The following is a 25,091-nucleotide window of genomic DNA, read 5'->3' on the forward strand; positions in this document are numbered from 1 at the left end:
GGATGTGGTCCCTGTGGTACAGCACATCCTGCCCTGACCCTGGCACACAGGCTATTACGAGCCTCCTCACTGGGCATAGTTTTGCCCTGAGCCATAATGAGGAGCTGGGGCAGGCAGTACACACCCAGCCTCTGTTTTGCGGGGTGCACTGGCTCTCCTGGAAAGCGCCACTGGGTGCTGCTTGTGCAAGTGTGAGGGCAGGCTGGGCATGATGGCAGAGGAGGGTCCTGAGGAAGCAGAGGTAAGGCAGAGGATGGCAGCGGGAACCAAGGCTTCAGTGCAGCTGGGTCAGCGTTTGGGTGCTGTTGGTGTGCCTCCTTGACCTGAGTGCCCCTTCCTTCTCTTGTCCCCCCAATCTAGCCGGGGGCAGGTGCTGTTATGGGGCTGTGGAAAAGCTCAGGACTGTCTCCCATCCCTTCTTGGGGCTGGGAAGGTTTAATAGGGCTGAGCATGTGTTGGGGGGACCTCTGTGGGTGGGTTGGTAAGGGTTTATTTTTCTCCCTTTTCCCACAGGTTGGGGCACTCGGAGTAGCTGCGACATCTCCCAGAATGGGGAGGTAGGGGTGGGGGTGATGTCAAATGGGGCAGAGCCCTCCACTGCCCTCTTGGTGGGGTGCTGGGCTCATCTGTCTGGGGGGGGGGTGGGGGTGTAGCCTCGGAAGCGACCGTCACTCCGCATAACTAGGGCATGGAGCGCCCCAGGGTGGGGAACTTGGCTGGTGCAAGGAATGGGATGGGCTCTGCCCTCCCCCAGCTCGGGAGCCCCCGGGATCAACCTGTCGGGGCTGCGCTGGGGAGCCCCGGGCCTCTGCTTGCCCCACAATGGCCCCAGAGTGCCTTGTAGAGCCCCTGGAGCTCTGCTGCCCCACGGCTCCCTCCAAGTGCCTCTGAAATACGCCCAAAGCGCCCCAAAGCAGTGCCCCCCCCCCCACCGGCCTGCGCCGCCCCAGCTCCCCCTGCCGCCATCCCCTCCCGGTCGGGGCGGGGTGTTCCGGGGCGGAGGGGCAGGGCCCGGCGGGGGGCGGTGTCTCCCGGGGGCGGGGCCCGGGGCGGGGCGGGGCGGCGGGGCACGGCGCGGCGCGACGCGGGAGGCGGCAGCGGGGCCGCGGTGAGTGCGGGGGCCGAGGCCGGGGGTCCTGCGGGGCCGGCGGCGCTGCGGCGGCGCTGGTGACGAGCTAGAGGGCGGCCGAGTCGTGGGGGCCCCGGGGGGCGCTTCAGGGGAGCCTGCCAGCGCTTGGGGTGCTGGGGGAGCCGGGCCCCCGGGGGCCGATTTGGGAAGGGGCTGGAGGGCGGCGGCCCTGGGGCGCCCGTGGGGCGCCTTGGGGGTGCTTCAGGGGTGTCGTGGGGGCGCAGAGGCCCAGTTGCCCCGGAGGACAGTTTAGGAGATTGCGGAGCACTTCGGGGGTGCTTTTGTGGGACTCTGGGGGAGCTGTGGGACAGTGCAGGCCCAGGTGCGCCGTGGGACAGTTCTCGGGTGTTTTGGAGCACTTCGGGGACGCTTTAGGGGAGCTGTGGGACAGCAGAGGCCCAGGGGCTCTGTAGGACACTTTGGGGGTGGTTTAGGGGCAGTCGGGGGGAGCCGTGGGGCAGCAGAAGCTTAGGGAGTCTGTGAGGCACTCTGGGGATGTTGTAGGGCAGTTTGGGGTATTGTAGAGCAGTACAGGCCTGGGGGCTCCGTGGAGCATTTTGTGGTGCCTTGGAGAAATTTGGGGGTGCTTTGGGGCACTTAGGGAGAGCTGTGGGGCAATGGGGGCCCAGTATTGCTGTAGGGCACTTAGGGGTGCCATGGGGTTGGACAGAGTGGAAGTGCTATGGGGCAGGCTGGGTGCTGTGGGGCTCAGTGGGTTAGCAGGGGTGACTGAGAGGGCAGAGGGGGACATGTGACAGACAAGAGAGGCAGCACCACCCAGGGAGCCTTGGGCTTGTGGGGGGAGGTAGAAGGGGAACACAGCTAGGCACTGCATCCACCTCACATGTGCTGGGTGCATGGGGAGGGGTGAGGGACTGCTTCCCCCAGCCTGGGTGGTCCTGAGGTGGCTCAGGAGTTCCCAGGGGCCCAAACACTCCATAAATCAGGATGGGGGTCTGGCCAAGTGGGGACTGAGGCTTCCCTTGCCTTTTTGGGATCAGAACAGTGGTATCCAGCTTCGCTTCACTCCAGTGGCAGTGGCTGTTGGTGACACCGCCCCAGTTGCAGACTGGTTTTACTGGGTGGCTAGAGAGAGGTTTGGCAGGCCTCTGGCAGCCAGCTGAGCTGGCCACCCCTTCCCCTGGTGGCAGTGGAGCCTTCTTGGTGGGCCAGGGGAACTTGCAAGCGGGAGAAGATGGAGTCATTTCCCACTGCCTCCCAGGCCAGCGGTGGCAATGTCCCCTCTGATGATCAGCAGAGATCTTGCTGTCCTTAGAGATGTCCCCCTGGCCTGCACATCCCAGGAGTGTTTCACTGGGATGGGGTGCTGTGCTTTGGCTGGCTGTGGCTAGGGTTCCCCAATGTATCCTGTTGGTGGTTCTGTGTCCCTCCCTGGCCCCTGATCCCTGCTTCTGCCCTGTCAGCAACAGCAGGTCCCCCCAGGGAGTTGTCCCCCATCACCCCTCCCAGAATGACTGGAACTCTCCCTGGGTACTGGGAGCAGTGTGCCTGCCACCAGTCTCCGCTGCCACCCCATGTGCCACACTGGCACCACCTGCCCCAGCCCTGCCAGCTGCATGCTTGGATAGTGGGGACTGTGGGGAGCACAGGGACCACTGCTACCGTTTGACACCCTGACCCCCTCCTCTTTCACATTCAGGGGCCAGCGGGGCCGTGTTCACAGTGTGGGGGCCTGAGTGGACCGGACGGATGGGCAGCAGCTGGCAAGGTGTGTGGAACTAGTTGGGGAGTGACACACCTTCCCACCCGGGGGGTGACGGGCACGGTGTGAGGTCACGGCACCCGGAGGCGGCACGTGCCGGTGGGGGCTGGCTTGCCGGCGTCTGTGCCCTGCTCGCTGCTCCCTCGGGTGCTGGCAGGCGGATTGATTGCAGGTGACAGCTCGTCAGGCGAGACCCTGCGGGCAGCGGACACCCCCTGCCTGCGCCCTGTGCCAGCCGCAGCCGTGTGCGCGATGCGGTGAGGCAGCAGGGGACGGATCCAGCCCGTCGGCTGGCTCCTGTCACGCAGCCGTATGGTGTAGGTTTGAGCAGGGGTGGCCACAGTAGGTCACTGGCAGAGCCCCCTTAGATAGATAGAGGGGAGCATTCAGGGTGGGAAAAGAGGGGCACCCCTGTGTTGGGGCTGGGAAAGAGCCTGGTGCTTGCATCCTGGACCACCTACCTGCCTGACAGCTGCCCCCTCAATGCTCCAGGGAACCCTGCACCCCACTGTGAATGGTTGGGGGTGGGGGCCACCCTCTCTTGCTGCAGAGAGTTGGGGGCTGTGGGGCAGCACAAGTGCCTGTCCCTTGCTCTTCATAGGGACTGTGCTTGCAGCTGCTGTGGTGCAGGCAACACCATGGGGCAGGCAGGCAGACGGGCAGGCTGCCCAGGAGCTAGCTCTCCACAGGCCTCTCGGGATTTGCCTCCAACCCTGGCATGCTTCCCATGGTGGGGTCATGCCAGGGCATGGTGGAGGGACAGGACTGCATTGCCACTGCCCCATGATGCCACCAGCATCCCAGAGTCCCTAGCAGCCTCAGGATGCTGAGCACGACTTGTGGGGTGCTGGTGCCACCCCTCCCCCTCCTCCCCTCCCAGCTAACATGGGGTTTATTCTAGTTCATTCGACATCTCTTTTTGCCTGCTTCTCCTTGGGCTGACAGATGCCCACAAGATTTGGGACAGTGGCCATAGGTCCAGGAATGTCCTCATGCCCACCTGGGGACCCTGGCAGCCAGCGGGGTATAGCCAGCAGTGACCACAGCTCTGATACCCCCTCTCCCTTGCCCATAGGCTGCCCGTGCACCCCTGCCCGCTGGGGCCCCCCCTGCCATGGCCATCGTGCAGACGCTGCCGGTGCCCCTTGAGGCCGTCGCTGAGGGGGCTGCGCAGCTCCGCACCACCGCCTGCTCTTCCCCCACTACCATGGGTAGTGTGGGCAGCCTCCTGCCTGGTCGGCCCCGCCACGACCGCGCCAGCCAGCCCTGCGACAGAGAGCCCCCTGCTGCCTCCTTCCACAAGCAGGAGGGGCTGCTCCAGACCACCCCTCGGGACCGCCCATCCCCTGAGGAGCCTGGCGTCACTGTGACCGGCATCACCCACGCCTACGCCAATGGGGGCTTCTGTGGCGACTGGCTCGACGGCCCCTCTCCCGCAAGCCCTTGCAGCGACTCAGATGAGCCCCATGATGACCGAGCCCCAAGTGATCACCTCCGGGGTCCACCCCCTAAGCTTGTCCCAGTCTCTGGCAAGCTGGAAGAGGTGAGAAGGGGACTGCAGCAGGGTGGGAGGTGGTAAGGTCTTGACTTTGCTCCCCATGCCACACTGAGGCTGCCAGCTCAGGCATGTGAACTGAAGCCACATAGCCACATTTTTGGTGTCCCTGGGGAAGTGGTAGTCCCCATGCCCTTGGTGCCCCCTCCTTTGTGCTGGGGTAGTGTGTGGGAGTTCACCTGAGCACCCAATGGAGAGGGGCTGGAGCAGGCTATGACTGGCCCTTGTCTTCTTTGACATGCAAAGGCACTGGGGCTGGAGACTCCCACAGTCACTGCCCTGGGCAGCCCTTGGGAGGGCAGTGAGTCTCCTCTAGCCCTCCCGCTCTCCTTTCTTCTCCTGGCAGAACGTGGAGAAGACCCTGATCCGCCCCATGGCCTTCAAGCCAGTGGTGCCAAAGCTCCGGGGTGCCCAGCCAAGTACGCGCCCAGGGCTCTCAGAGAGCCAGGTGAGCCTCACCCACTTGTTGGGTGCTGAGAAGCCTGGCTCTCTGAGCTGCCGTGCCAGCACCCTCTCAGACTCGGGACGCAACTCCCTCTCCAGCCTGCCCACCTACAGCACAGGCTGCAGCCAGCACCCTGAGGTGGGCACCCTGCCAACCACTCCTCATGGTCCCCCCGACCCTCTGGGGGGCTGCCGCCCCTCCAACTCGGACAGTGGCCGCTCGTCCTCTAGCAAGAGCACAGGCTCACTGAGTGGCCGGGGCCGGCCCTCCTCGGAGAGTGGCTCCTGTGGGCGTTCTCCCCTGCCTGGCGAAGAGGCCATGCTGATACGGGAGCTGGAGGACAAGCTGCGGGAGAGGGAGGCGGAGCTGCAGCTTCTGCGGGACAGCCTGGACGAGAACGAGGTGGCCATCTGCCAGGTATGCCCCTAGAGTTCCCCTGTCCTTGCCACCCTATCCAGGGTGCCTCGTGTGGACATTCCCCCTGACTTGGAGGCAAGAACCGCCTCTGGGGACACTTTACAAGTTCTTGTATGGGGATAACTTTTCTGTGGGCCTGGGAATGAAAGTTTTCCCCACTGGGAAAACCTTTCTCTTGGGAGAACCTCGTATCACGTGGGGGGGTGGTCAGTAGTACTGAATGAAGTGCCGTGGGGTGCCCTGTTTTAGATGCACCTGAGTCTCCACCCCACTGATGATGTTGCTGGAGCAGCTCTGGTTTCTGGGGGTGCTGACATGGAGGGGCCAGCACACCAAGAGATGGGGTGGCACCACTATGTTACCCTCTCCCAGACCCTTCATTTGAGGGGGATGTGCTACTCCCATCCCATTGGGCAAAGGGGTGTCCATTCCAGGGGAAGGGCAGCAGAAGCAGGAGGGTGCCATGCCACCCACCAAGCATATCCATCCACCCACACTGTTCAGGTGTATGAGGAGAAGCAGCGTCGCTGCGAGCTGGAGCTGGAGGGGCTGCGGCAGCGCTGTGCAGCCCAGGCACGGCAGGCAGCCCAGGCAGCACAGCGTGGACAACAGGTCCTGCAGCTCCAGGTACTGCAGCTGCAGCAAGAGAAGAAGCAGCTGCAGGAGGACTTGGCCCAGCTGCTACAGGAGCGGGAGCTGCTGGAGCGTCGCTGTGCCTCCTTTCAACGTGAGCGCACTGAGCTGGCACCCCGTCTGGAGGAGACCAAGTGGGAGGTGAGTTGCCCCACAGCACCGGGCAAGTTGGGGAATGGGGGCTCTCTCTGGGGGGTTCTGGCCATGTCCCGAGCCCTGTTATCCTTGCAGGTGTGCCAGAAGTCAGGGGAGATCTCACTGCTGAAGCAGCAGCTGAAGGAGGCACAGGCGGAGCTGGCACAGCGGGGAGCTGAGCTGCTGGGGCTGCGGGCACAGCTGCGGGAGGCGCGGGCACAGCTGCAGGCTGGCGAGCATCGGGTGCAGGGGCTGCAGGAGGCTGCCCGCCTGAAGGCGCTGGAGCTGGAGGTCTGTGCCAACGAACTGCAGCGCCGCAAAAGCGAGGCTGACCTCTTCCGCGCCAAAGCCGGACGCCTCGAGCAGGAGGTAGTGGGGCTACGGGAAGCAATCCGTGGGTGGTGCCCTCCGTCCGGTGAGGGGTGCCCCCAACCCAGTGAGGCATGCCCCCAACCCGGAGAGGAGCCCCATGGCAGCATGGGGCTGCGGCAGCAGCTGGAGCAGCTGCAGGCAGAGGTGGCCCTGGAGCGGCAGCGCGGGCAGGAGCAGCAGGACGCCTTCGAGAGGGAACGCAGCACGTGGCAGGGCGAGAAGGAGAGGGTCATCCGCTACCAGAAGCAGCTGCAGTACAGCTACATCCAGATGTACCGCCGCAACCGGCGGCTCGAGCAGCGGCTCCAGCACCTCCGGCTCCAGGGTGAGGACCACCCACCTGAGCACTGTGAGCCCCCCGGCTCTGACCCACACTTTGAGGAGATCACAGCCACTGAGATCTGAGACGCTGCCTGCCCTCACCCCAAGCGCAGAATCTGGGGGGGTGGTCTTTACCCCCTGGGATTTTGGGAGCCCTGGGCCTGTGGGAGATCCCTGCAGAGACCACTAGTGCTGGGAGGGGGCAGAGGGGACTGCAGACACTGCCCCCTCTCCAGCATGGAGGTGTTCAGGCAAGGGTGCATCTGCACCCACCACAGCAGGGAGTGCCCGTGAGGTAAAGGGCCAGGTGGGTGCAGAATCACGGGCTCAGGGCTGCCCAGAGCCGATTCCTGCTGATCCTCTTAGTGCCCAGGGGATTAGCAGCACTGGCTCCAGCAAGGGTCACCTTGGGCAGGGGGAGGGTTGGCTTGTTCCCTCTGTCCCCGGGCACTTCCCAAAGGGAGTGGCATATGCCAGCCCAGGCCGGCCAGCCCATGCCAGCCTCCCAACCTCCACCTCACCCCCCATGTGTTTGTCAGGGGATTTGTTTCTGTGCCATTTTAAATAACTCTATTTTTATAGGACCTAACAAAACATATCACCCTCTCCCAGCTCACACTCTGCCTGTCTGTGTGCCCTCACCCCAGCCACAGGGCAGCTTGCCCTCAGTGCCTTTCCCATACACTTGACCCCAGTGTTCTTGTTCCCTCCCCCCCCAAAAAAAAGCCTAGCCCATGCCCCTGTGATGCCCAGGCTGCCAGGGGAGAGGGGCATGGTGCCAAGGGTGTCAGCTGGGGACACCCTGGGGACACCTTAAGGGTGGGCAGAGGTGGGCGGCCAGCTGGGTATACAGAGGGGTCAAACCAAAGGAAAAGTCTGGCTGTGCCCAGCTCTGGCTTGTTTGCCCCCAGCTCTGGGAGGGAATTTTTGTACTTTATTTTGGTTGTGTCCCATTCCCAGAGCCTGGCTCAACTGTGTACCACCCAGAAATGCTAATTAAAAACAAGCCCCTGGCTGTGGTTTTTTCAGGCCTGTGTCTGTGTGTCTGGAGCAGGGTCACAGGCTGCTTGTTCTCCTCACATGTTGCCAGTGGTGCCCCCACCAGGGTTCTGCTGCAGGCAGCTCCTCCATGCCCATCCAGTGGGTCTGGCTCTCACACCCTCTGCCTGTGCTGAGACTGGCCACAGTCTGGTGCAGGAATGAGCATGGGCTGGCTCCTTGAACAGGGTCGGTGTGCAGCATCACTCCAGAGGCGCTCCGGGCACCCGCACCACCAGCTCCATGGGCTCCTTGGCTTTGTTGCGGTAGGCCTGGCGGATGATGTCCACCGCCCGCTGGTGGGTGACATTCTGCAGGCTCTCCCCATCGACGGACACCAGCTCCTGCCCAGCCTGGCCCCAACAAGGGAAGGCAGCAGAGTGAAGTGCAGCCACTTCTAGGGTGGCAGGGGCATCATAGGATGTGGATGTTTGGATGCCTGCCCACCCTCAGGGTGTACTGGGTCCGCCCCCCAAGATCCTCCCATACCTTGAGGATGCCACTGAGGAAGGCAGCTCCTCCAGGGAAGATCTTCTCGATCTTCACCACTGGCTGTGCCCTTGACTCGATACCACCAGAGATGCTGATCCCTGTGAAGGAGCCACAAGACACTCATACCCAGGTAGGCTAGGTCCCCCCACCCGTTCCCAAGCACAGCACCCCCTCCCCTAGGAAGCTATGCCTCCATCCTGCCCTATTTTGGTAGGTGCTACACAGATGAGGGGCTGGGGCAGGAGCAGCTCCTCTTCTCATAGTACAGTTTTGGAGGAATGCTTTGGGTTTTGCCTCCTGGCCTCTAAATAGGGTACCCCTTGCCAAGAAGGTGCTACTCATCCCAGTAATACTAGTCCCAGGAAGAGTGTTCTCACCCTGTCCCCACCCCACCTCTAGGGTCCCATGCATGTGCCACCCACCCAGCGAGTGCTTCAGCTTGGAGAGGGTGACAGTGAGCAGCCGATACTCCACCTCCTCTTCCTCCCTGCCAGCATCTTCAGGGCCGTTGATGGCTGCCCCAGCCCTTGCCTCACCCCCCGGCCCCCCGAAGAGAGGTGCAAGGGGAGACCGTGCCCGCCGGGGCTTCCCCAGAACTTCGGTAGATGCTGTGCCAGAGGGCTCCTTGCGCCAGGTGCTGCCTGGGTGCCCATGCTCCTCCCCGGGGAGGGGCTTGGTCAGCAGCCAGTTGGGGGATTTCGGGCTGGTCGCGGGTGGGGGGCGGCTGGTGCAGGCATAGGCATCCACTGGCACATCGGGGAGCGGGGTATAGGTGCGGGGGTGAAGCCGGCGGGGACCGGGGGAGGCCCGCGGCCGGCCCGGGCTTGCCTGCAGCCCGCCGGCTTCTTCCGGCTCTGGGGCCCCCGCCGGCTTCAGCAGGAACCCGCCCCGATAGTCTGCAACGAGAGGGGCTCAGGAATCTCGCAGGAACGCCCCAGCCCCGCTCCCTGTGACCCCCACCACCCAGTGCTCCCCTTGAAATCCCATAGCCCTACTCCCTCGGACCCCCACCACCCAGAGACTCCCAGGGGTCTCCTGGGGACTACAGGGCACTGGAACCTCTGCCACATAGGGATCACTCGTCAGTGCCAAGGACCCCAGATCTTCCTCATCCAGGGACATTCAGACACCTTAGATCCCCTGTCTAGGACATATGACATTCATGGACCCCCACACACCCCAGCTCCCTCCAGGGACTCTAGGTCCTCCTCCCCAGGATCCTGCCACTCCAGGATCTCCTAGTGCCTAGAGACACCAGATGTCCTCTCTCCTAAGACCCCCTGCCCCCAGGCATCCCAGCTCCCTTTCTCCTCCCCCAAAACGGCCCCATACCATCTCCACCTCACATTCCCCACCACAGAGCAGCCCAGTGGACAGGCAGACCCCAAGGGGTGCCACTTACCAGGCACTGGTGTGATGAGGTGTCTCTTGGGGGGGATGTCATGATGGGCTGGGCGGAGGGCAGGCGAGCGCACTGCAGTCAGAGAGCCAAGAGTCACCCCTTGAATTGTACCAACCCCTCCAGGCTAGCCCCTGCCCCCTTGCCAAGGCCAAGGCAGGCTTCACCTGAACGGCTCTTTAGGGCATCAAAAGCTTCCAGTTCCAAGGGCATCACCATGCTGTCAAATCGACCCAGGTCTGTGGGGGCCACCACACTCCTGCCAGAGCAGATGGGGGACAAGCTGTGGCAGCCTCTGGGCTGAAGAATGTATGTGAGGCTTCAGGTCCATCCCACCCAGCTGGGTGGTATCAGGGTACCACCTACCTCACATCCCTCAGCAGCATGACCTTCTCTGGCCGGTCCAGGATGGCCAGCAATGGCCGCACTAAATCCTCCACGCTGCCCTCATGCAGGTACTGTGGATGCAGGAGAGGTGCCACTGGATGGGTGCTGCCCCATCCCCCATGCCTCCATTTACCTCCCAGGGGCACTTGGTGTCCACTGATCATGATGCATCCTGGGATGCAGGAGCTACCCGGGTAGGAGCATGGGGTGCTGGCAGTCCCCTGCTCATGCCCTGCCTGCATGCTGCCCGTGGTGCCATACCCTGGAGCAGTGGCGGAGCACGGCTGTCACCTCGTCGGGGCTGAGGAGGCGTGCAGCAGTGTCCTGGATGTGCGGGAACCGGGCCTCGGGGTCGCTGCCATTGGGCTGCAGGGCAGTGATGCTGGCAGGGCCCAGGATGCTGGCACGCCGGCTTTTCTCTGGGTGAAGGGGACACAACAAGAAAAGGTGGCCAGCGAGGCAGGGACCACAAATCCCACAGCCCACAAATTCCCCCGTGTTCCCCCACCCCAACAGCTTGCTCCATGCTAGACAGACAGACACATGCAATGTGAGGCCAGGCACATGCAGAGCCTGCCCCACACTCCCCCAGGCACATGGGCACCCCTGTTACCCCGTCTCAGGCTCCGGATGACAAACTTCTGCACAGCACCTACTGCAAGGGAGACAGAGAGGGGTGAGTGCCCAAGGGAGGCCAGTGGCATCACTGCCCGTTATCAAAATTGCATGCCTGGGGACCATCTCCACATGCCCCCACTCCATGCCCAGTATTTCACAATGGGGATGCAGTATGTGCATAAGGGGTAACTAGTCCCATGTTGGGCTCTTCTCCACCTTGTCCCCCAGCCTGGTACCTCTGTCCCCATCGGGGCGTCCTGGGGACTTGGCGCGTGCCCTGCGGTCAGGGGCGGGGGGCTCCTGGCTAGGCAAGGCCCAGCTCTGGCTGGCGGCACGGCCTCCCTTGAAGAAGAGGTTGACGAGGGTTTTGGAGCGGTGCAGCCCTGGGGGTGCCCCCCATGCCCCTTGTCCCTCTGGCTTCTTCTTCCGCTTCTCCTCTGAGGATAGAAAGGGAGGGTTGGAACACAGAAGCTAGAAGATGACACCTCAGTGTTTGGGAGGCAGAGAACTTGGGAGGGCGTGGGGAGGAGCTACTGTGAGGCACTGACTGGAAAAGAGTCCTGCTGTGGCATGCAGGGATGCTCCAGGGCCCATGGGGATGGGCTTTGGGGTGTCTGACAAGCCCTTGGGACAGGGCTGGGGCTACACAGGGCTATAGAATGCCCAAAGCTGATGACCAGGAGTCCACACGTGCTCGTGGCTATAAGGCACCAGGGCAGGGGACAGGGACTTGGCTATAGGATGCCCAAGAGTGGGAGTCAGATAGCCATGTGGGTCAGGGCCTATAGGATTCTTGAGTCTGGGACAGGTTCCATGTGGGACAAGGGCTTAGCTGTCAGACTGCCAGAGCTGGGGTTGCAGGGTTGACGGGGGACCCCAGGCAGGGATGAGCTCCATGCATGGGACCATGCCCTGGTGCCTACCAGCAACAGTGAGGTCACTCTGGGAGCGTGTGATGGGCTGCCGAGGCCGGCTGAGAGCCAGCAGCAGTGCTGTCTTGGGTGAGTGGGTGAAGGTTCGGCGTGGGTGGGTGCCAGAGGGCTCTCGAGTGGCCTGGCCCCGGATGGCCGTGTCCCGCAGCAGCTCGGGGGGCCGCACCGTGCGCCGCGTCTCTGGCAGCCCTTCGGCAGCTGGCTCGGTCTGCATGGCCCTCTCGGCACGCTCCCGGCCCCAGCCTCGCCGGGGCCCATCCTCCGTGGAGATGGCCACATCCACAGTGCGGGCAGGGGACACTGGGGTGCCTGTCCCCAGCCCGTTCACTGTCCCTGGTGCTGGCCCCGAGGAGTAGGAGGAGATGGAGGAGCTGGTTTCCGAGGTCTGAGACAGCTGCTGCAGCTGTCCATTGGTCACTGCAAAGGCACAACAGGGGTGCGGGGTGACACACTGCAGGGCCACAGGAAGCTCCCCATTTTCCCTGAAGATGGGGCACATGTGGGAATCCTTAGGACTACAGGGACTGCAGGGCTGCTGGAGGACAAATGGGGAGCTCTGTGTCCCTACAAGGGACATGGGGGTCCAACAGGGCTGCAGGAGCCAGCAGGCTACTGGCCATTGCATAGAGATCTTTATGTCCCCTCCAAGGATAGGGACGTGAAGGATCCTGTGGGGCCACGAGAGGTCCATAAAGATTGTGGGGAGGTTAACTGTGGCACGGGAGCTTCATGCCCCTTCCAACACCAGGGAATCCCATAGCATGTGGACCTTTTGCCCTAGAGTACCCAGACACTGTCTGCATGAGGGTCCCAGCCCCTCCACCCAACCCCATGCCCTGCCAGTACCCACGGCACTGCCCTTACAGCGACTGAGCCAGCAGTACTCGGCCACCAGCTCCTTGTAGGCAGGGAACCGGCCCGTCTCCTAGGCAGAGGGGGAGAAGACGAGGGGGTCAGCACACACAGGCTGCCCTGGCGAACCCGATCCGGTGCCAGCCATGAATAATGCATTACCCCCCCTCCCACCTGCCTGAAACCCAACCAGGTGGCAGCAGCTGCACCAGCCCCATGGGCGCCAGGCCCAGCTGGGCAGCGCCAGCGCGGGGACATGCCGACCTCCCGCCTTTCCTGGGAGTCCCATGAGGCCAGGCATAGGTACCTTGATGGTGAGCATGATGTGGGTCTGTCCCTTGAGCACCTCCACTGCCTTGCTATGGCTTATGTCTTCAAACTTGACTCCGTTGGCTGCAAGGACTTGGTCTCCCACCCGAATGCCATTCTGCTCTGCCAGACCCCCGGGATCCACCCTAGGGCAGCAGTGATAGGGCAGGATGGCGCCAAGCCCTTGCTGGAGCCCTGCTCCTGCCCTACGCCTCTGCCCAGATGCCCCAGCACCCATAGTGGTGGTGCCCAGTTTTATGAGGGAGAGAGAGCAGGTTTCCCCAGCATGGGCACAACAGGGATTGGGGCACCACGACTCCCTTGTGCCCCGAGGTGGCCATACTTGGAGACGTAAATGCCGAGGCCGAACTCCCTGCCGCCACGGATGTTGAAGCCCAGGCAGTAGTCATCAGAGGTGGTGTAGAGGTGGACAATGCGCCGCAACCCATCCTCAGAGCCGCTCTCTGATGGCGTTGAGCCACTTTTCTCCACCACCAGGCGCCTGTTCACCACATCCACCCTACAGCATGGACACAGTGTTGGGGGGCTCCACAGTCTGACTCTCGTCCTCCATCTGGATGGGGCAGTTGGTGTCATCCAGCAGAGAACAGCAATAGGGACAGATGTGAAGGACAGGGCTTGCACCCACTCTGCCTGCTCCAGACTTTCCTACCCCAGCCTGTGCCCCACCTTTGTCGGAGTCCCTAGATGTGCTTTTCCACCTCCCTGGAGGTCCCCCAGTTCTGGGATCCTTCCTGTCCCTCAGCATCCCTCACCAAGCCTCCCCACCATGCCCTCTATGGGGTTGGGCTTTGGGGTGCTGGCATGGGGGATGCCTTACTCACCATGCTGTCTTCTCCTTGGAGAACTTGATGCCTGGCACACGGCCCATCCGCCGGACCACCATGCGGAGGCGGTTGTTGCCAGTGAGGACCTTGACAGCACTGCTCATGGTGATGTTCTCAAGGCTTATGCTATTCACTTCTGTGATCTTGTCACCAACACACAGCCCAGCTTGCTCTGTGAGAACACACGGCTCAGCTGAGAATCTGACCTGGCACTGATAACTGTTGTTTGGTGTCCTCTGCCTGAATGTGTCCCCAGCCTGATCTGAACCCCCTGGGAACAGAGGCATGGACAACTGGCAGCTGTACTGAGGCCACGACAGGCACATGGGACTTGTCACCTTGGGTGATAGAGCCCAGAGCCACTAGCATAGGACTGCCACTCCTGTCCCCTGCCCTTCTTCATGTGAAGCCTGAAAACTCCATGGTCAGAAGAGGCAGGGAGCAAATGGCAACTTGCCACTGTGAAGAGTAGTGTTGTTGCTGTGGCAGTGTGTCACGGAGAGCTACCTGAGAGAGTCCTGCTGAAAGTGCCTGTCCCCGCTGGTGTTCCTCACCATGTCTTACTTACCAGCAGCGCTGCCCTCCTCCACCTTGCTGACAAAAATGCCCAGCCCATGCTCAGAGCCCCCACGGACGCTGAAGCCCAGCTTGCCATCCGCGCTCTTCTCCACTGTGATGGCATTGATGATGTCGCTTTCATTGCTGCTAGCTGTGGGGGCAGAGGACAGGAGGTGTCATGCTGGCTGGGTGTAAGCAACAGCATCTTGATGAGAGTGTCCTCAGTACCAGGACAACTCTCCCTGCCCCCCGACCCAGGGAACACAAATGTCCAGGCTCCCTTGGTCACGTGGGTGGGCAGAGGGCTGGGAGGGTACCATACGCACCTTCAATGGGAGTGTTGATGAGGATGACACGGCCCATGGGGGAGGCAGTGCGGCTACCCTGTGTGACCCCATTGACCAGCCGGCTCTGCTTGCTGAGAAGGCAGTGGGGAGCCAGGCTGGCCTCGCTGCTGGAGCTCCGCGACCTGCTGCCTGACGTCATCCCTGTGTCCCAGCCTTGGGCCATGGTGGTACTGGGCACCCCAGCGTTCTGGTGTCTGGCTCGAGGCTGGCCACGTCCTCACAGGGCAGAGGCTGCCCACTGGCCAAAAGGGGACATGGCATAGTCCAGCAGCACATGCCCAAGCTCGGGCACCACTCCCTCTTAGCAGCACACTTCCAGGGCCAGATGGTGTTGGTACTCGATGCTTGCAGAATGGGTCCTGGGCATGGCGACACAGCCTGGAGCAACAAGGAGCATTGTGTACCCCTCTCCAGACTTGTCCCCACCTGCCTTATAGAGCTCCGGGAGCAAAACTGCTGCAGGGAATCTGGGTACTATCGCTGGGGTGGTGAGCACAGGCTGACCAGCCCTGGGACAGGGATACTGGGGCACAAAGGTGCTTTAGCTGATGACACAAAGCCGGAAAGGCTTTGGAAAGCATGTGGGGATCTCAGCTTTATGCTAGAGAGAAGGACCTGACCTCCCTGGGCCCTCCCTGGAGTGGGCTTGCAGCAGGAGGGGTGCAGAGCCCCTCCCCATCCTCCTTGTAGCCCCTCCATATTCACACCACCTGACAAGCCCACTGTCCCCCAGGGCAGTTCCCGCGGGGATTTTCCGAGCGTAGGTGAAGCGCCATCACAGGCCCCCCCGCGCTTCATCCCCCGTTCGCCCTAGCCTGACCTCAATAAATAAGTGATGGCCCCGGCCAGGGGGACACACTGGTGTCCCCGTCGCCTGCCAGCCCCCCACGGAGCCCTCCCGCTTCACCCACCCCCCCACCGCCATCCGGCAGTGCCCCCTCCACTACGGGGAGCCTGGGACACCCCCCCCCTCGTCCCGTGCCCTCCTCACCTGTCCCCATGGTGCCACCTGCGAAAGAGACGCTGGGTAGCGCGGGGGGGATGGAGAGGCCGAGGAGGGGGGCCAGCACCACCTCCCACCCCCCCGCCTGAGGGGATTGGCTGCCCCTGCGGGACCGGCGTGGCCATCGGGCGCCGAAGCTGTCAATCACGAGCGGCCAGGGCTGGCCTTGCAGGTGGTGGGGGGAGCCCTGTGTGTGTGTGTCCCACGACCACGGTTTGGGGGAGCTCAGGGGAGAGCGTTCTTCCGTGGGGCTGCGTGGGGAGAAGGCTGTGGTGCCCCCACGGCGTCCGAGACCATCCCTTAACGCGGAGCATCGCGGGGGCTCACAGGGGAAACTGAGGCACGGCCGGGGGGAGTGTGCAGCGTGTCCCCCGCTCACCGCTCCGATAATGTGCGCCGGTGTCCCCCAGTGTCGCCCTCCCTGGGGGGCATCGCCTCCACCCCGGACTGTCCGCGGCCCCCCCGGCGGGGCCCGGCGCCGCCAGCTCGAACCCGACACCGCGGCGGTTTCAGGTGATGCGGGGAGGGGCGGCGGGGAGGGGGCGGGGGCGGGGCACGGAAAGGGGGTGTCCTCCCACTCCCACTGGTGCGGGGTCCGCACTGCGCCTCGGGGCAGCTCCCCCGGGACCGCCCGACACTGAGCTGGGTGGGGGCACGGCCGGCGTGGGGACACGCACCCACATGCACACGCACCCCATGCACCGACACGCCCACGGCATGCGTGTTTGTACCCCTGCGCACGCCCACGCGTGCGAGCCCAACGCACACTCACAGGCACCCCCGGACACACTCGCACGCGGGCACGACTCCGCACACGCACGTGCAGGCACGCACCGCCCCGAGCGCGGACGGGCGCTGCCCTGCGCGCGCACACAACCGCCGCGTCACGCGTGGACACAGGCGCGAGCACAAGGTTACCAGCATGCGCGCGCGCGGCGCCGCGCGCTCCAAACCCCGCGTGGGCCAGCGGGAATGGCCGCCGGGAAAGGGGACAGCCTCGCGCAGGAACACGCGCGTGAACACAGGCCCCCGAGCGCGCGGAAGCCGACGTGAGCGCATACGCACAGCCACCGCAACGCGCGTGAGCGCGGACGCTAGCACCCGCAGGCGCACCCACGCGAGGACACGCGCTGGCGCGCGCCGCGTACCCGCGCGCGCAATCGTGGGCAGAAGCGGGGCGGGGGAAGTGTCAGATGCCGCGTGCGGCGGGGCACGTACCGCCCCCTCCCCCACCTCCGCCCTGCCGCCGCCGGCTCGTCGCCGTGAGCCCCTCGCCGCCTCCCTCCGTGGCACCGCCCTCCCTCCCCGTGACAGGTCCCCACGTCAGCGCGGCGGGCGGGAGCGGGGCGTCGGCGGCGCGGGCACGGCGGGCGCTGTACGGGAAGCCGTGAGTGCAGGGGGGCGGCCCGGGCCCGGGCCGCTGGGGTGCGAGATGGTGTCACGCGCCGGTGCGGGAGGCAGAGCCCCGCTTACCCCGGGAAAGGGTGGGCGAGGAAATGGGGTCGTGCGCCGTGTTTCGATGCCTTCCCGGGGGGTATATTCCGCCCTCCCGGGCCCTTCCTCGTATTCCCCCCGGGTCGCGCGCCTTCCTGACCCGCAGCGGCTCCAGCCCCGAGGTGGTGGGGTCCCGTACCCTACCCGTTTCCCGAAGGTCCTGCTGAGGTGTGGGGTCCCGAACCGCGCTCAGTGGTGCAGGCTGGGCTTGTGAGCTCCTCAGTGACAGGGTACAGGTGAGGAGGCTGTCACCAGCCCATGAGCTGCCCCATCTGCTGGGTCCTAGTCTCGAGGGTCCCCACTCAGCCCCATTGCGAAGGGGTTCTGTGTGTCCCTTGCATGTCTCCCCAGGCTGGGGAAGCTCCAGAGCTGCCCCAGCAGGGATGCAGGACAGGGCATTGCATCCCACATACCCATATCCTCCCCAGAAGATGTCACCGTCCATCCCTACCACCATCAACATCAGGGAGCCCCGCTGGGACCAGAGCACCTTCCAGGGCCGGGCCAAGCACTTCTTCATGGTGACTGATCCTCGAAACCTGCTGCTCTCAGGGGCTGCACTGGAGGAGGCTCGCCGGGTCGTGGAGGACTACAGGTACCCGGGGCAGGAGGCGTGCCTGGGCAGGATACAGCCTCAGAGCAATCCCTTGCCAAAGCCAGCCCCCAGAATTGCCTGACTGGTCCCTGAGCTGCCCCACATGGGGTGGGGAACCAGGTAGGGCACATATGTTGGCAGAAATTCTTTCAATGGGTGCTACTCTTACCTGGCAGGGCAGGCGTGGTACCCCCAGGACTGACAGAGGACCAGCTGTGGCGGGCAAAGTACATCTACGACTCAGCCTTCCACCCTGACACGGGCGAGAAGATGCTTCTCATAGGGCGCATGTCTGCCCAGGTCCCTATGAACATGACCATCACTGGATGCATGTTGACCTTCTACAGGTACCAGTTCTTTCCTCACCTGAAGGCGAGGAGGATGCCTGCATAGGGTCTCTTCTACCTTGGGCACATGCCTGGCCCTGGGGTGAGGAGGGTATACAGGCCTCATATGCCAGAAGGCACCCATGCTATAGGAGCATGGATGGCATCCTGCAGTGCCACCAGCAACCTCCTGTCTCTGGTAGGACCACGCCGGCCGTGCTGTTCTGGCAGTGGGTCAACCAATCTTTCAATGCCATCGTCAACTACACCAACCGCAGCGGGGATGCACCCATCACCCCCAGGTGAGCATCCATCTGACCAAGTCTCCAGACCGTCTCAAAATGTTGTATGAGGAGGCCCTGAATAGCATCTTGTCTAGCAGGGGTGCTGTGAGATGGGTTGATGGGGACTGGTACAGCCAGAAGTGGTCACCAGTGGGGCTGTCAGGGTTTATAGTAGAGCTGGGAGAAGAACCTGGGTGTCCTGCTGCTATTGATGTCCTCTCCTTTGGGGAGGTGGTAGAATGGAGGGATCTTAGCTCAGTGGTGTCTCCTCCTGCTCTTGCAGCCAGCTGGGGACAGCCTATGTGAGCGCAACCACTGGGGCAGTTGTCACAGCACTGGGGCTCAAATCACTCACCAAGGTAAGATGGCCCTTGGCCATCTCTGGCTGAAGCACCTGGACCCTCTCCACCTTTACCTCATCACCAAGGGTGAAGCAGAAAATGGAGGAAAGAGGATTCCTGGGGCACTTGCACAAGGCAGGCCCTCTCCCTAGCAATGTCTCTGGAGATGGCATGGCCCTTTAGCCCCCTTTCATCCCTAGCTAGGTCACACCAAGCTTTTTCACCCCCTGGCTTCTGTCTAGGTCTGGGAGGGGGTGTAGGATCCCTTGGGTCCTCTGGTCTGTGCAGCTTTCACCAACTGGGAGTTACAGGGGAAGAAGGAATGATTTTCTGTGCTGGGTCTTGGACATACCAGAGTCTTGCTGAGGAATGGTGACAGGCCTGGGGACAGTCAGCTCTGGCCTAGACTTACTGTGACATGTGTTCTCTTCTTGCCCCCACAGCACTTGCCAGCCATCATCGGCCGGTATGTGCCTTTCGCAGCTGTGGCTGCTGCCAACTGCATCAACATCCCACTGATGAGGCAGAGGTGAGCCCCTGGGCTGGGGTACTTGGTATCACATTAGGGTGCACCAGGCACTGGTGGGGGACATGGAGAGCACAGTGCCCTGGGCTTGAGGGAACTTCCTTCCTTGCCCTGCAGGCATCCCTCTCTCTAGGGTGTAGCCTTCAGAGTATAAGCATCCAGCTGCATTCCAAGCAGTTACCAAGCTGTCTGTGAACTCTCCAACCCCATCCAGCATTGCTAAGGAACTCTCAAGTGTGAATGTGGGTCCAGTGGAGACTCTACCTAACCTATTATGCAGGGAGTGGATGGGAAATACAGGAGGATACCAGCCTCCCTTGGAGATGTGCCCCTGTGCTGTGTCTCTGCCCTGTTCCATGATCCTCCCACCCATGTGCCCTGGGGCCCCCTCACCCCTGCTCTGCTTGCAGGGAGCTCAAGCTGGGGATCCCGGTCACGGATGAGAATGGTAATCGCCTGGCTGAGTCCACAGCCGCAGCCCAGAAGGCCATTTTCCAGGTGGTGGTGTCCCGCATTGGCATGGCAGTCCCAGCCATGGGTGAGTGTCCCCCCCCCCACCTGTGTCTGGATGCTGCAGCTGGTCCTTGGCTGCGTGGGAGAGGGTCCCTTGGTTGGCAGGGGGCTGTGAGCACTGGGAGCTCATCTTCTGCTTCTCTTCTCCAGCCATTCCCCCGGTCATCATGAATGCACTGGAGAAGAGACCTTTCCTGAAGGTACTGGTGATCCTGGGATAGAAGGGTGGGCAGGGGGACACCTTTCTAGCCTGTCACAGTGCTGGCATCCCTCAGGGTTGGCACCCTATCAGGGAACAGAAATCCTCCCTCCCCATTCACCCCACTGACAGCAGCCTCTCCCTGTCCTTCCAGCGGTACCCATACCTGAATGCTCCTCTGCAGGTTGGCCTGGTGGGACTCTGGTAAGTTGCCCTTCACTGATGGGCAGCACTGCCCCAGGAGCAGCCCAGGCATGAGTATGGGGAGTAGTGCTGCTGGGGGAGATCTACTTGGCAGAGGAGGCAAGAGCTGGCCCAGAGCTCCGTGAGGGGATGCTGGAGCCAAGCCAGCCACCCAGTTCCCCCATACTGATGGGGACAGGCTCTGCCCCAATTCAGGAGATGAATGCATGGTCTGGAGCTTAGAGAGGGCGTCTCCTTACTCCTTTCCTCTGGGGGTCAGGCTGCGGAAACATGTCGGTGATTTATGCATCCCAGCATTTCCTCTCTGTCTTTCCCTCACAGCTTGGTGTTTGCAACCCCACTGTGCTGTGCGCTCTTCCCGCAGAAAAGGTAAGGGTGAGCACCGTGTATCCAGCCCCGTGGGGGAGACCATGGGCTGCAGATGGCAGGGCCACGGACTCTGACTTTGCTCCTTCGAGTGGTCAGAGACTTGAAACTGTGTGTGCAAACACTCATCCCTGTGCACACACAGTGGTGGGGACAATGAGGACAATGTTTCCATGTGATGGTGGTGGAGAAAAGTTGGCAACCTGCAGCTCCCAGCAAGTTTTCCCTACCCTATCCCCTGTGTCCTTGTCCCCTTTGCAGCTCAATGTCTGTGAGCCGCCTGGAGCCTGAAGTTCAAGCTCGGATCCGAGAGAAAGAGCCACAGCTGGAGACCATCTACTTCAACAAAGGGCTCTGAGCAGGTGGGCAGGGGCACCCGAGGCGGCCAAGACGCGTGCCACGGAGCTGCTGAGCCAACGCATCGCTGAGATTTGCCCCTTGGAGCCCCTTTGGGCTGCTGCTGCTGCTTTCCCTTGGCTGTCATGTGTCTGTAGGTCCCAGGTGCTTGGCCCTGCTTCCCAGGATACCCACAGCCATGAGGCACTGCACTGAACCCCATCCCCACACCCAGGCTCAGCCCTGTTCTGGGGACCTCCCAACTGGCACCCTGGTGCATTTCTCCCGTGCTCAGCCTACCCATGCCCATAGTCGTATGCAGTGCATGGGGCAGCCTGGACAGTGGCACCAGGGACCTTGTGAGCAAGGATATGGAGTGGGGAAGAAAATGATGCTCCCCAGCTTTAGGAGGCAACAGACAATCATGGTGTTTGAAGGTTGAACACATCTGCAGGCATCCCCTGTTCCCCAGTGGTTCGTCAGCTGGTGCCTGGGATTGGCAGAGCAGCTTTTGGAGAGGAAAACTCCCCATGTCCAAAATAGCTGTGGGTGAGTGATTTCAAGCGCACACAGCGGCTTAAACGCAGGGGTGGCTCTTCCAGCTCGGGCATGCAGCCTCAGCACGCCCTCTGCTCTCCTCTGGGCCGCTGTGGGTATTTAGTCTGGCCTTGTGCTCCTTTCATCCAGAGCAAATGGCACATTTTAATCCCAGCAGGGTCCACATTTTTGTTCTCATTTTAAAGCCATCTCTGTTCAGGGCTGGGCTTCCCCCTGAGGGATTCACTCTACCCCCTCCTGGAGTGCTTGCTTTCAGGTGATCCTTCTCAACCAGCTTTAAGTGCACTGTGGTTTCCTCTAGCTATTTTTGATATAATGTACCTACATTTACCAAGAAATAAAGGCAGATTGTTTATACAAAATCAAAAGTAAAGAGAAGTGTCTTGCTTGCCAGTTTTATATGGTGGGAAGGGACTGCTCTCAGGCTGAGGATGGGGTGGACAAGTCAGCTACTGGGGTGCCCCTGTGCTCCCCAGAGTCAGGCTCTGCTCCCTGTTTCCCATCCTGCTGCCTTTGCAGTGGCTCCAGCTGGCTTGTCTTGTGATTAAGCTCATCCAGCTGTCAGGAGGGCTTTTTTTAGCACTGGGAGCTTTGTGCAGCACCGCTACACAGAGGGCTCTGCTAAGCCTGTGTCCTGCATGCTACTGGTTTGGAGAGTCCGGAGTGTCGTCCCAGCTCTGCCAACATTCCCACCCCCTCGCACAGTCTGCTCACAGGATGCCCTGGGCCTGCCTCTCCAGTGAGGATATTTTTATACACAGCTATCAGAGAGCACGTTGGTGCTGTCATGGGTTTCTAGCAAGTCTACAAGCAGTGGCTGTGCCACCCACAGGCCAGGCCAGTCAGAAGGAGCGACGGACATCCACAGAAGCAGAGCGGGGATGGAGGCAACCACATTCTGCAGATCTCCTGTGCTGAGCCAGGACAGAGGGCTGAGAGCTGCTTCAAAGCCAAAGATAGGCAGGTGCAGAAACTGGCATGATAAGCGCCGGGCAGCCCAGAGCCACTCTGTGCCATAGCTTCCCTGGTGGGCAGGAGCTGACAAGGCCATCAGAGGGTACTTCTCCCACGAGAGCAGCCAGGAGGGCACTTGCACCCAGCACCCACCCAGAGTGGGATTGTGGACTGGGACAGGCATGTGAGGGATCTGTCCCTTTCCTTCTGCTGGCCCCTGGTATATTGCAAATAACTCCCCTGAGCCAGCCATTGGCGGCTCATAAATAATGCAGCCCCTTGCTGTGCAATAAGGGCTTGTCAGTAGCTATTCTGCTCTCATAAATTAAAGATGAAAAGGTACAAGGCTCTTGCCAGAAAAATAAAGACAAATTTTTAATAGCTTGCCAAGACACAGGGAGATGAAGCGCTGGGGCAAAATGAATTACGTTTTTATTATGTGTTTTATTGTGGTGTAATTGAACTGGATTAGCTGAGAATACAATATATTTTCAGGGCAGTGCAAAGAAAACAAAAATAATGATGACACTTACACCCCCCCCCCGACACTCCCCACACCAGCAGCCTGCACAGGAACACCCTTCGTGTGTGCCCTGGCTGGGAGCTGGCCCGGAACTGCTGTTGGCCCTGAGGTGCTGTTGCTTCTGACAGGCAAAGGTGGGGAGAGGAAAGACACTGGAGGGAGCTGAGGTCTGGAAACACAGGGGCTCAGCATGGCTGGGTCTGGCTGGATGGCAGAACAGGGTCTGAGCTTACCCCAAGAGCCGTCAGAGCTGTGGGGCTAGAGTTCAGGGCAGAGTGGTCTGATAGTACTTGGCCAGACAGAGCCACTGAGTGTCTTTCACCTTCCTCCAAGGCCCCATCTGCTTTCATTCCATCCCTGAGATTGCCTTTGGTTTGTCCCCTATGCACACAAACTGGCACTGCTGGGCTGAGACCTGATAAACTCATCTCTGGTGGGGAGTAGGTTTGGGGTGCTGCACTCTCCTGAAGCTGCTAGTACTGCTGTGGTTCCATGAACCTGGTCACTTCACAGGGCTGAGTGGGACCTGTCCCCATGAGTCCCCTGGTTGAGGAGGGAGAGAAATACAGCCCCCCGAGCCGAGGTGGGGAGGGGTTGTGTGTGACAAACCCAAAGGCTGCATTGCTGCAAGGGAGCCCAGGACCCAGCAGTGGAGAATGGGGAGCTAGAATGTTTGATCCCTTCTGAGCCAGCTCATTCCCAGAGTTCACGGGCCAGTTCCCGAAAAACAGTGGCTGGGTGTCCCCAGAGGTGCTGGGCGGCGCTGGGCCGAGGACATCGATTGGTCCCTGGCATTTCTAATGAGCTGCCCGACCACAAGCTTTAACCTTGCCCATAATGAGGGTGAGCAGCAGCAATTCCTACCACCACAGCCGGCTCCCCCAGCCTTAATGAGCTAATCAATACTTGTTCTCAGCTTAATTTCAAGCTAATTGCTCTTTAATGACGCCTGGAAATGGGCAGCCTCTTGCAGGGGGGGCGGGCAGGCTCCCTGTCCCCAGCACCTGTCCCTGGTGACAGGGGGTGCTGGGTCACTGGTGGTGGGTCACCTTTCCTGGTCATGTCCCGGCTCCACTGGTGCTGCTGGAGGCTGGGGAAAGGGAGGGTGGCAACAGGGACAGAGGGCACAGGACATAGTGCCACTGAGTTGGCACAGCACCCATCCCTGGAGCATCCATCCCAGCCTGGAGGCTGTGCAGCCCTGTGAACCTGAGCCAGGCTGAGGAGAGGGTCCTCAGAGCCCAGAAAGGTACCTAAGTCCCTCAGGGCACTACATTGTGATGAGGCCCCCCAGGGTGGGCTCATGAAGGGGAGCATGTTTTGGGGCGCAGGGAAATGGGGGTGCAGCACTGATGCGGTCTTGCGTTGCTCCAGCATGTGCAGGTCTCCCGTACAACGGTCCGTGTCACCGGGGGACGGTGACGAGGCCAGCAGTGCCCTGGAGGTGGCAGCAGAGAGCCCGCCGCCTGCGCCCTGCTGCCCGCTCTCTCTGCCACTCTCCCTCGGCGGGGGAAGGGTGCGGGTGGGGGAGGGAACGGGGCGGGGGGGGGAGCAGGCAGGGACTGTGGATGGGCGGCGGGGATAGGGACGTTTAGGAGATGCTCCTGTTTGCTGCGTTGTCAGAGGTAGGGGGGCTGGGGACACTGGCATATCACGGGGTGGTGGGAAGTTTGCTATCCCAGCCTCGAGGTGTCAAAGTTGGCATGGCCATGTCAGCCACGGGGCCGGGAGGGCAGAGGGAGGGCATCCCTGAGACTGCAGCCTCTGCCACCCATTTGGTTCCTGGCCCCAAATTATGTGAGTAGAAAACCCCCAGTGAAAGCTGGGAGATTCACGCAGGGAAGTAGTTAAACTTTATCCAGCCCTTCCAAGCCGCAGGGGCTGTAAAAGAAGCGACCTGGGACACTGTGGTAGCCTGGGGACTGGAGCATTCCTTGCCACCTAGCCACAGCTCCTTGGGGCTGGCCTAAGAGCCTCTTCAGCCAACCTGCTCATAGCTCCAACCGTTGTCCCAGGAATTTGCTGACGGTTGCTCTAGGGAGGAATTTGCTCTGGAAAAGCCTGGAGAAACCTGAGCCTGTCTGCTTCCCAGTGCAGGTTCTGCATGGCACACAAATGAGAAGAGGGACTGGCTGATGCCCATCCCATGTCTCTGCAGGATCCCCAGGATACAGATGGAACCCCCAAGAGCCACATGGCATTGGGATAGGCTGGCCAGATCCCAGCTGTCTCAGAGTGCTCCAAACAGCAGGAAATGCAGAGGAGCAGTAGTGAGTTTGAGGTGAAAAGAGGGAGATTTAGTGTATTATCAGAACAAGATGGTCATGGCCTTAGGCTGTGTGCCAGCAGCACCCCAGTC

The 25,091-nt window shown here is 61.6% G+C and overlaps 3 protein-coding genes across 7 annotated transcripts; 2 read left to right on the top strand and 1 right to left on the bottom strand.

Moving 5' to 3' along the window:
* The first annotated feature begins 211 nt into the window (after positions 1 to 211).
* Positions 212 to 6,826, top strand: LZTS2 (leucine zipper tumor suppressor 2). The gene is made up of 7 exons (XM_054163596.1): positions 212 to 241; positions 905 to 1,108; positions 2,790 to 2,858; positions 3,928 to 4,395; positions 4,754 to 5,269; positions 5,774 to 6,043; positions 6,134 to 6,826. The coding sequence occupies exons 1-7, from the start codon at positions 212 to 214 to the stop codon at positions 6,812 to 6,814; spliced, it is 2,238 nt and encodes a 745-aa protein (XP_054019571.1). The 3' UTR covers positions 6,815 to 6,826.
* Positions 6,827 to 6,869: 43 nt separating this feature from the next.
* Positions 6,870 to 15,989, bottom strand: PDZD7 (PDZ domain containing 7). 3 transcript variants are annotated; one of them, XM_054163969.1, is made up of 17 exons: positions 15,893 to 15,989; positions 14,490 to 14,888; positions 14,174 to 14,314; positions 13,603 to 13,777; positions 13,101 to 13,277; positions 12,756 to 12,903; positions 12,461 to 12,521; positions 11,588 to 12,013; positions 10,901 to 11,101; positions 10,660 to 10,701; positions 10,308 to 10,465; positions 10,026 to 10,117; positions 9,827 to 9,918; positions 9,663 to 9,734; positions 8,683 to 9,156; positions 8,258 to 8,358; positions 6,870 to 8,121 (listed from the first exon to the last, which is right to left on the bottom strand). In XM_054163969.1, exons 2-17 carry the CDS (start codon positions 14,671 to 14,673, stop codon positions 7,972 to 7,974), a joined length of 2,694 nt encoding a protein of 897 aa, XP_054019944.1. In that variant the 5' UTR covers positions 14,674 to 14,888; positions 15,893 to 15,989; the 3' UTR covers positions 6,870 to 7,971. The 3 variants fall into 3 exon arrangements, with proteins under 3 accessions (XP_054019944.1, XP_054019943.1, XP_054019945.1); XM_054163968.1 differs by lacking the exon at positions 15,893 to 15,989 and adding an exon at positions 15,502 to 15,612; XM_054163970.1 differs by lacking the exons at positions 10,660 to 10,701; positions 15,893 to 15,989 and adding an exon at positions 15,502 to 15,610 and having other exon boundaries at positions 6,872 to 8,121.
* SFXN3 (sideroflexin 3) lies at positions 15,925 to 20,073 on the top strand. 3 transcript variants are annotated; one of them, XM_054163973.1, is made up of 9 exons: positions 15,925 to 16,026; positions 17,439 to 17,602; positions 17,779 to 17,949; positions 18,132 to 18,230; positions 18,496 to 18,571; positions 18,997 to 19,082; positions 19,490 to 19,617; positions 19,743 to 19,792; positions 19,946 to 20,057. In XM_054163973.1, the coding sequence occupies exons 2-9, from the start codon at positions 17,439 to 17,441 to the stop codon at positions 19,997 to 19,999; spliced, it is 828 nt and encodes a 275-aa protein (XP_054019948.1). In that variant the 5' UTR covers positions 15,925 to 16,026; the 3' UTR covers positions 20,000 to 20,057. The 3 variants fall into 3 exon arrangements, with proteins under 3 accessions (XP_054019948.1, XP_054019947.1, XP_054019946.1); XM_054163972.1 differs by lacking the exon at positions 15,925 to 16,026 and adding an exon at positions 16,038 to 16,900 and having other exon boundaries at positions 19,946 to 20,073; XM_054163971.1 differs by lacking the exon at positions 15,925 to 16,026 and adding an exon at positions 16,038 to 16,900 and having other exon boundaries at positions 17,436 to 17,602; positions 19,946 to 20,068.
* Positions 20,074 to 25,091: the final 5,018 nt, after the last annotated feature.

This window comes from Dryobates pubescens, chromosome 8, assembly GCF_014839835.1.
Source record: "Dryobates pubescens isolate bDryPub1 chromosome 8, bDryPub1.pri, whole genome shotgun sequence".
Classification (NCBI taxonomy): Eukaryota; Metazoa; Chordata; class Aves; order Piciformes; family Picidae; genus Dryobates; species Dryobates pubescens.

Bases quoted from the DNA above. Each gene is read 5' to 3' on its own strand.
- LZTS2 (XM_054163596.1), top strand. From the start codon at position 212: ATGGCAGAGGAGGGTCCTGAGGAAGCAGAG. The intron at 4,396-4,753 runs GTGAGAAGGGGA...TTCTCCTGGCAG, and splicing joins TCTCTGGCAAGCTGGAAGAG to AACGTGGAGAAGACCCTGAT. The intron at 6,044-6,133 runs GTGAGTTGCCCC...TTATCCTTGCAG, and splicing joins TGGAGGAGACCAAGTGGGAG to GTGTGCCAGAAGTCAGGGGA.
- PDZD7 (XM_054163969.1), bottom strand. From the start codon at position 14,673: ATGGCCCAAGGCTGGGACACAGGGATGACGTCAGGCAGCAGGTCGCGG. The intron at 9,735-9,826 runs GTGAAGCCTGCC...CTCTGACTGCAG, and splicing joins TGCCCTAAAGAGCCGTTCAG to TGCGCTCGCCTGCCCTCCGC. The intron at 8,122-8,257 runs GTATGGGAGGAT...TGTTGGGGCCAG, and splicing joins TCCTCAGTGGCATCCTCAAG to GCTGGGCAGGAGCTGGTGTC.
- SFXN3 (XM_054163971.1), top strand. From the start codon at position 16,436: ATGCGCGCGCGCGGCGCCGCGCGCTCCAAACCCCGCGTGGGCCAGCGG. The intron at 17,950-18,131 runs GTACCAGTTCTT...TGTCTCTGGTAG, and splicing joins TGCATGTTGACCTTCTACAG to GACCACGCCGGCCGTGCTGT. The intron at 18,231-18,495 runs GTGAGCATCCAT...CTGCTCTTGCAG, and splicing joins GATGCACCCATCACCCCCAG to CCAGCTGGGGACAGCCTATG.